This window comes from Triticum urartu, chromosome 7A, assembly GCF_056163025.1.
Source record: "Triticum urartu cultivar PI428250 chromosome 7A, HENAU_Tu73, whole genome shotgun sequence".
NCBI classification, from domain to species: Eukaryota; Viridiplantae; Streptophyta; class Magnoliopsida; order Poales; family Poaceae; genus Triticum; species Triticum urartu.
The window spans coordinates 374,391,760-374,401,077 of record NC_141879.1 but is presented as its reverse complement, the minus strand read 5'-3'; the positions used below and the strand labels follow the sequence as shown (position 1 = coordinate 374,401,077).

The following is a 9,318-nucleotide window of genomic DNA, read 5'->3' as shown; positions in this document are numbered from 1 at the left end:
CCGTCTCATCTTTGGCCAAAAGAAATGTGTAGCAAGTATATCCTCCGTCTTCTTGACGCCAAAGTGTCCCATTAATCCTCCTCCATGCGCCTCCTGCAACAACAAAAGACGAACGGAGCTAGCTGGAATGCATAGCTTGTTAGCACGAAACACAAATCCATCGTTAAGAACGAACTTGTTCCAAGTTCTCCCTTCCTTACAATTCTGCAATACATCTTTAAATTCAGCATCATTAACATATTGATCCTTGATGGTCCCCAAACCAAATATTTTAAAGTCAAGTTGTGAAAGCATAGTATAACGACGAGACAAGGCATCAGCAATAACATTTTCTTTACCCTTCTTGTGTTTAATCACATAAGGGAAAGTCTCAATGAATTCAACCCATTTAGCATGTCGACGGTTCAGTTTTGCTTGACTTTTAATGTGTTTCAAAGATTCATGATCAGAATGTATAACAAATTCCTTGGGCCATAAATAATGTTGCCATGTTTCTAAGGTCCGAACAAGAGCATATAATTCTTTATCATAAGTAGAATAGTTCAGACTAGGCCCACTCAATTTTTCAGAAAAGTATGCAACAGGTTTCCCATCTTGTAATAACACACCTCCTAATCCAATTCCACTAGCATCACATTCAAGCTCAAAAGTCTTATTGAAATTAGGAAGTTGGAGTAAAGGAGCATGTGTCAACTTACCTTTCAATACCGTGAAGGCTTCTTCCTGTGCGGTACCCCAAACAAAAGGTACATCCTTCTTTGTAAGCTCGTTGAGAGGTGCAGCAATGGTGCTGAAATCTCTCACAAAACGCCTATAGAAACCAGCGAGGCCAAGGAAACTCCTCACTTGTGTGACCGTTTTGGGCTGCGGCCAACTCTCAATAGCTTCAATCTTGGCTTTATCAACTTCAATTCCCTGTGGAGTAACAACATAGCCAAGAAAAGATACTCGGTCGGTGCAAAAGGTGCACTTTCCAAGGTTACCAAACAAACGTGCATCACGTAGAGCAATAAAAACAGCACGTAAATGTTCCAAATGTTCCTCCAAAGATTTGCTATAAATCAATATGTCATCAAAGTAAACTACCACAAATCGTCCAATGAAAGCACGTAAAACTTCGTTCATTAACCTCATGAAAGTACTAGGTGCATTAGTTAACCCAAAAGGCATGACTAACCACTCATATAATCCAAACTTAGTTTTAAATGCTGTTTTCCATTCATCTCCCAATTTCATACGAATTTGATGGTAACCACTACGCAAATCAACTTTGGAGAATATTGTAGAGCCACTCAATTCATCAAGCATATCATCTAGCCTAGGAATAGGATGACGATAACGAATAGTAATATTATTAATGCCTCTACAATCAACGCACATACGCGACGTACCATCCTTTTTCGGCACTAAAATGATAGGAACAGCACAAGGACTAAGGGATTCGCGTATATAACCTTTGTCGAGCAGTTCTTGTACTTGACGCATAATCTCCTTCGTCTCCTCTGGATTGGAACGGTATGGTGCCCGGTTGGGTAATGATGCACCGGGGATTAAGTCAATTTGATGCTCAATCCCGCGAATAGGTGGTAATCCCGGTGGCACGTCTTGTGGAAAGACGTCGGCGAACTCCTGCAAAATGTTAGTGACAGCAGGAGGCAAAGAGGAAGGCATGTCCTCGAATGAAAATAATGCCTCTTTGCACACAAAAGCATAGCAAACAGATTTGCTAAAATCTAGATCATCAATATCAGATTTGGTGGCAAGTAAACATGCACTTTTTAATTTAATTTCAGAAGCAACACTAGATTGTTTATTATTATTAGGCTGCATTTGTTGCTCAAATTCTTTTGCCACAATCTGATTTTCACTCTTAGTTTTCTCCTGTTTTGCTTTATTAGCTCTATTAATATCATCTTTCAAAATGGAATCAGGAGTCATAGGAAGCAAAGTAATATTTTTATCCTTATGAACAAGAGTATACTGATTGTTTCTACCATGGTGAATAGAATTTTTATCAAATTGCCATGGTCTACCAAGTAATAAGGAACATGCTTGCATCGGTACCACATCACAATCAACATAATCAGCATATGTAGAGATACTAAAATGCACACGAACAGTACGTGTTACCTTAACCTTGCCGCTGTTGTTGAACCATTGGATGTAGTAAGGATGTGGATGTGGTCTGGTGGTGAGAGATAGCTTCTCCACCATCTTGATGCTAGCCAAGTTGTTGCAACTCCCTCCATCTATGATCACGCGAACAGAACGTTCCTTCACAACTCCCTTTGTATGGAACAAATTATGCCTCTGATTTTGCTCAGCTTGTGTAACCTGCACACTCAAAACACGTTGAGCAACTAAACATTCATACCTGTCAGCATCTTCAGGAGCCATGTATTGCGTCTCATGATCAGAATCGTCTCCACCGTGTTCGTCACGTGTAATAAGAGCCAAAGTCTCCTCATCATAGTCACTAGCGGACTCATACCCACCATCCTCAGTAACAATCATCACACGCTTAGATGGGCATTCTCTCGCATAATGACCTCCACCCTTGCAACGTCGACAAATAATATCATGTGTTTGCCCTGTTGATGCCATGGATGAAGAAGAGCTCTTTGCAGGCCCAGAAGGTGTGCTCTTGGCAGATAGTGGTGATTGTGCCTGCTTTATTGTATCACGGTTGGAGGTGGCAGCCGACGGAGGCGCCGGTGTAGCAGAACGTGTGGAAGTAGATGATGCACGTGGTGTCCATGAAGAAGGTCGACCTGCAGAAAAGTTAGTCCGCGCCAATGCCTGTCGATCCTGCACTTCACGTTCAGCTTTACAAGCAAGATGGAATAAACGAGTGATATTAGTATACTCCTTATACTCTAGAATCGTCTGAATGTCTCTATTTAATCCACCCATAAAACGTGCAAGCATAGCTTCATTCTCCTCAACAATACCACATCTAATCATGCCAGTTTGTAATTCCTGATAATATTCTTCTACAGAATTTTTTCCCTGTCTTAAGCGCTGCAATTTTTGAAGTAATTCACGTTGATAATATGGTGGAACCCAACGAGTACGCATAGCAGTTTTCAAAGCAGCCCAAGTAGCAGGAATGGGATATAATCTACAATGCTCAGACCACCAAACACATGCAAAACTAGTGAATGCACAAACAGCAGCAGGAACACGTCTCTCCTCGGGATATTGTAAACATGTAAATCGTTGTTCAGTTTCTAACTCCCAAGTAAGGTATATATCAGGAACATATCTACCCTCAAATGGTGGAATATTCAATTTTAGTTTAGGGAGATGGTCATGATCTCGTACCTGAGGGTGAGCCCTACCATTGCCATTATTTGCATGTGGACGACCTGATGGTTGCTGTGCTGGTGGTGGCACGTAGTTCTGATTTTGATCAACCTCATCCTCGTAATCGCTAGCAAAATCATCCTCCTCCGCATCAGCAGCAGGAGCCACAGAAGTAGCAACAGGAGCACCAACAGTTTGGCCAGGTGCAAGAGGGAGACGGCTCGCTCGGCGGAGGGCTGTTTCACGATGTGTAGGTAGTCGTCGTTGTTGTTGTTGTAGAGGTGCGTTAGGTGCAGCCGGTGGTGGTGGTGGAAGACGCGCGAGCAATTCATTAAACCTGTTATCGAGCTTTGTTTCGAACGTCTTCTCCATGTCATCTATCTTCTCCATGGCCTCTTCAAATCTGTTTAGCACATCCTGCACCTGTCCATTCATCATTTGCTGAAATTTATCATGCAACTCCTGATTCGTCATGTTCTCCCAGTCAGTCTCGTCGGCTTGTGATCCTGCCATGGTTAGCAACAATAGAAAACACACAAGAATATGATCCTACAGAACACTAACAAGAGGTGGTGGTGGCGGGTGTCACAAATCCGTCAAGCAAATCTCAAATTCTTACCAGTTCTTACCCAGCAGCAGGCGGTGATCGGCAACCGTTGTAGTCAAAACTCTCAAAAGCTTGGATAGAGCGATTGCCAAGGAGAGTCAAACGCACGACGTAGAGGTATGTGGAGCTGGGAAGGCTTATAGTATGGTAGCAAAAAGGGTCAGCAATAATCAATTCAGAGATGCAAAGTTGAATAAACGCTCAACGACGGTACTGTGCTGGTCCTAGGCTAGACCGTGCTAGAGACGCGAGCCTAGAACACTAACAAAATCACGGCGCTGCACGTAAATCAGGGAAAAGCACACTCAGGAACTTTTTTTTTTTTGCTTTTTTTTTGCGCTCCTCTTTTTTTTTTGCGCTCCTCTTTTTTTTTTTGCGAAAAATTACTATAATGGCGAGTGTCTCAAAACTCTTCCCTCGTCAAACTAATAGGATGGGCACGAAATTTTTTTTTTCACTTTTTTTTTTTCGGAAATCAGGGCAGCGACGACGAAAAAGTGCGACAAAAAATCACTATGATGGCACGTGGCTCAAAAGACTCAGAAAAGCCTAAAAATAGGATAGGGAAAAAATATTTTTACCCGTGAAAATTTTGGCCTAAAAACTGCCCGGGGGTCTCCAGACTCTTTTTTTTTTTTCCGAGACCTACGCAGGCAAGGAAACACGAATCGGAATTGAGATTGATCTCAAGAACAAACCTAATATGAGAAGAACTCGGATTGGTGGTGGATATATGGTGGATTCAGAGCGGTGGCGGATAAGCAAAAGTGGTAGATGGGCGATGATGATGGTGCGGCGGTGGCGTGACAACTTGTGACCAGAACTCGAAACTCTAAAAGACTAGACTCTAAGACCAGCAACTTGACACGACGATGCAACCGCAAATTCAACAAAGCAAAAACCCTAAAAAGATTATGCAAAGGCTCAGATTGGTTCGGATATGATGAACTAACCCTAATTTTTTTTTTGTGTGGCTTTTTCGTGGACTGTAGGTATGAAGAACAGACTCGATCTAATCTACGAAAAACTGTAAAATCTCACCGAGCAACCTGGAAATCTGATACCACTTGATAGGGGCAAAGGTGTCCCGATGTTTCGATGAGATGGTGGCTATCGTTTTCTGTGGGAGTCGACCTTGACGATCCGACTACGATCGTGCGAGACGTCGCGCCTTAGCAATCGCTAAACCAACTTCCGAGGGGTTATTGACCACGCCGGAGCATGATCAACCTGGCCACGAGGGCCTGTTTCCTGCGAGCAAACGAAGAACAAGCAAGAAACTGAGATTGCAATCTGGATATTGCGAATATAAGATGAAAGCTTTATTGATCAAGGTGGGGTTCTGTGACGTCTTGGTCTGGTCGTTGGACACAAACGAAGTACGTGAAGTTGCAGCTATGGCGAACTTTTAATCTAAACAAAACCCAAAGTCTAAACGATGCCCTAAGGGCTGTATATATGGAGGAAGAGAGGGGAATTTCGTGGCCCTTGAGGGTGGGGTCCGAAACCAACCCTAACTCTTGTTTCCCCACACATACGGACTCTAAAAATAGCCTATACTTAAGTATTTAGAAATTACATGGGCCTGGCCCATTAATAAGGTGACGCAGCACCTAAAATAGCCTATGGACGAATATTATGAAGTGGCATCTTGTATATTTCGTCCATGGCTTCATGCACTCCCTATGGCGGCTTCAAAGTCCTGAAATCATCACTTGTAACTCCGTTCTTGATCCCCTTGCGCATGCCATCAACTTCATGCGTGTTCTTGCTCCAATGTTCATCCTTCTCCAAGCTAGGCCCTTCATTTGAAAGCAAAACAAATGTATCCAATTTAGGCAGCATCATAATCTCATGAACATTAGAATCATTACCAAGAAACGAAAGTACCTGGTAATTTAATTGGCGTGCGCGAGCTCTAGTAATTGGTCCAGTATATGTAACAGTAGGGGCTGTGGGTGTAACAATGGTATTGATGTCCTCATCAGATTCTAGTCAGATCGTGCAAGAAGCAAGATGCACAAGTCATTCACCATCCTCTTCCTCTTCTCCACTCAGATCGATGTCCACTTGTTGGTCTTCATCATTGTCTTCCTCAGCTTCTTGGTTCTCATCCTCTTCTTCCATTTCCTCTTCTTATGCCACTTCCTCCACTTCGTCCTCTTCCTCCTCATCTTCAACATCTTGATCTGTACGAGCTATTTTGCCTCTAGTTCTTGAAGCTACAGATTGTTGTTTCCTTTTTGAATTAATGTCAATTTCAGCTTCATCTTCAGATGGCTCATCATCTTGTAGTAGCTCCTCATCCAACATCCACTCATTTGGTGGCTCATCTTCAATGTATTTTGGAAGCAGTGGGCCCCTTTCCCTCTCGGAGTACTTTGAGTCCAGCCTCTTGTTGAACATCACATAAACAATATCATCCAACTTCTTCTGGCCTAGTCTGGTCCTCTTCTTTGAGTGTACCTAAAACACAAATACAATACTACTCCCTCCGTTCCTAAATACTTGTCTTTCTTGGCATTTCAACAAGTGACTACATACGGAGCAAAATGAGTGAATCTACACTCTAAAATATGTCTACATACATCCGTATGTAGTAGCCATTTGAAATGTCTAGAAAGACAAATATTTAGGAACGGAGGGAGTACATGCCATTTAGTAATTCACATGATGCAAATAAAAAATGGTAAGAACATAATTGATTGAGGAATAGCTTAATTGGGGATGCTATTACCCTCTCAAATGCAGACCAATTTCTTTCACATGCCGAAGAACTACAAGTTAAGCTCAAGATTCTAATAGACATCTTCTTCAAGTTCTTTGAAGAAGTTCCATGCACGGTCCACCATCTTGCTGCAAACAAGCAAGTAAAACAAAAAAAATAAGTACATCACTACTAGGTTGCAACATTCAAGAAAGACTCTCACAAGTTCTGGCATTCTTACCAGGAGTTATAGTTTCTACTTTGCCTTTTCTAATGGCCATATCAGTTCCAAATGAATCTATGGCTTAAGTGTAATAACTAAACTAGGAAACAATATTGTCTTGCACCTCTGTGTTATTTTTGTACATAACAGATCACACTCTATGACTGCTTCCATGAAATCTTCTTCAGCCATTTCACTCTATCTATCATAGTAGAAGAAAGGGTTCAAAAAATAACCAGCTTTGTGTAGCGCTGTTTTCATCTTGTTATCCCACCTTCGATCTATGATCTCCCAAATAGGACCATATTTTTTCTCAACATGGTTGAGCCGTACTGTTATTTCCTGCTTTTCTTGGAGAAGATCACCATATAAGAACCCCATGGCTGGAGTGTCTCCATCAACCCGTCTAAGAACATTGTAAAGTGGCTCAAAATAATTCACTAGCAGGTTTATCTTGGCCCAAAACTTATTGTCCATTATGAGCTTGTACACACCTTTGCCCAATGTCTTCTTAGCATAACTACTATCAGCCCAATCATTTGAAGCAAACATCAGCTTCAACTGCTTACTCTTTACATACAAACTCTTCAAGTTCAAGTAGTGACTTACAAATCGAGTAGCACCAGCTCTGACTAAATCACCTTTGGCATACTTGCAAAGAATAGCCAACAATCTAGTGTGTGCATAAAAGAAATTTGTGATTGTCTTACCATTGGTAATTGTTGAGCTGACTACGAGTATATTACCAATGTCTTGGAGCATTAGGTTGATTGTGTGGGCTGCACATGAGGTACGGAATATTTGAGGGTGCTTCTGCTTAAGTAACTTCGCTGCTGCAATATTGTTACTTGCATGGTCCGTGACTACTTGAACAATCTTTTCAGCAGCAATTTCAAAAATGCAAGACATGACCAAGCTGAAGATGAACTTGACATCATGAACCTCCATTGAAGCTTCAATGGCACGGAGGAAACACACGACTCTGGAAGAATGAGCAACCAAATTCATTAAGCTCCTTCCACGACGATCTGTCCAAGCATCAGTCATTACAGAGCATCCAGTAGCAACCCATGCCTCCTTTTGGACCTTCAACATTTCATCTACCTTGCTAACTTGTATCTTCAACAAAGGATTGGCAAGATGATAAGGTGTTGGTGGCTTCAATCCTGGACCAAACTGTCCAATTGCTTCTACCATTCGAGCAAATGATTTAAGACTAGCAAGATTATGTGCAACGACACCCTCAATGAAGAACTCACAGATATAATCATTAGTTGTCTTTGCTTCTTTGACCTTGTAATGATCATTCACCATTGTTTGTTTTCCTATTCCTGGCCGTGCACGATACCTATCCATTGGACCCTTGATCAGAGGCTTCCTAGGAACTTGAGAGCTTCCACTTGCTGCATGAGAAAACTCAACAATTTCGCAATCCTCATCCTCATTCCCACCCTGATCATACATCCCTCTAACCTCCTCTCGGAGCACCAACATCTTGTTTAGTGATTTATCTTTTTTTATCATTCCCAGCTATCAATGCACTCATATGCTCTTTTACATGACCAGGAACCTGCGTGCAAGGCACACAATCCTTTCTCAGTCCAGCCAAGTGCTTCTTAAATCTTGTAATGCCACCATTATAAAAGTTCAAGCAATATTTGCACCCAACTATGTTCTTGGTCCTAAACTCATCAGTAATTGGTAAAGCATGCTCCCAGGCTGGATATTTCCTTGTTCTTCCAGTTGCGTTTGCAGCTGCGGACGAAGCCCCTGGTCCTGCTGAAGACATTGTGCTAGTAGCCTAAAAACGCAGAAAAAGAAACAAACATAAGCTATTAAATTTGACTGAATTACAAGTGCAGATAGTTCATTTGTTGAATTAGAAACCTGTGCAAGTGTATCACTATAAACTGAATTTATAAACAAAAATGTAATGGTACAGATAAACTGAGTATAGTACTATTTTCCTAATTTTTTATCAGTAGCAGACTGGACTTTGTTCATTGATGCATCGTGTGCAGTGTGCTTCAGTACTTGTTCTAGCCGAGAAACTAGTATTACATCTTGTAACTGACAAAAAAATAGTGCCCAGTGGTCAGTGCCGCAGTGAGCAGTACAAACAAAAAACAGTGGCTATGTATTGACGTAATATTATGTACTTCTATGCTGTAAGCTCGCCCCAATTTCATCTACTAAACTATGGATCGATCTGTGTATACGAAAAGCAGAGAAAAGTTAATACCTTGACACTTTGAAGTGGTGAACCGTGGTGAGAAGTGAGCTGCCGGATTGGAGCAGAGCAGCCGGACCTAAGGAGCAGAGCCGACGGAAGACAAGCAGGAGCAGTACGGCCGTAGGAGATGTGTGCGTCGAGCAAGAAGGTCACAGCCTCGTCGCTGGTCACCGTCCTACTGCGGATCTCCTACGAGATGGTAGACTCCCTCTGTTGGCCCGTCGCCATCATTGGAGATGCCA

At 42.1% G+C, this 9,318-nt stretch overlaps 1 protein-coding gene and 1 pseudogene across 1 annotated transcript; both read right to left on the bottom strand.

Moving 5' to 3' along the window:
* Positions 1-6,049: 6,049 nt before the first annotated feature.
* LOC147959642 (uncharacterized) lies at positions 6,050-7,938 on the bottom strand. Its single transcript, XM_087532798.1, has 3 exons — positions 7,554-7,938; positions 6,651-6,769; positions 6,050-6,379 (listed from the first exon to the last, which is right to left on the bottom strand). The coding sequence occupies exons 1-3, from the start codon at positions 7,936-7,938 to the stop codon at positions 6,050-6,052; spliced, it is 834 nt and encodes a 277-aa protein (XP_087388924.1).
* Positions 7,939-7,943: 5 nt separating this feature from the next.
* On the bottom strand, positions 7,944-8,632 carry LOC147959641 (uncharacterized; annotated as a pseudogene).
* Between the last annotated feature and the right edge of the window lie 686 nt (positions 8,633-9,318).

Bases quoted from the DNA above. Each gene is read 5' to 3' on its own strand.
- LOC147959642 (XM_087532798.1), bottom strand. From the start codon at position 7,938: ATGTTGAAGGTCCAAAAGGAGGCATGGGTTGCTACTGGATGCTCTGTA. The intron at 6,770-7,553 runs GTAAGACAATCA...GCTTGTTTGCAG, and splicing joins CAGCTCAACAATTACCAATG to CAAGATGGTGGACCGTGCAT. The intron at 6,380-6,650 runs GTAATAGCATCC...TTTGTGTTTTAG, and splicing joins ATTGGTCTGCATTTGAGAGG to GTACACTCAAAGAAGAGGAC.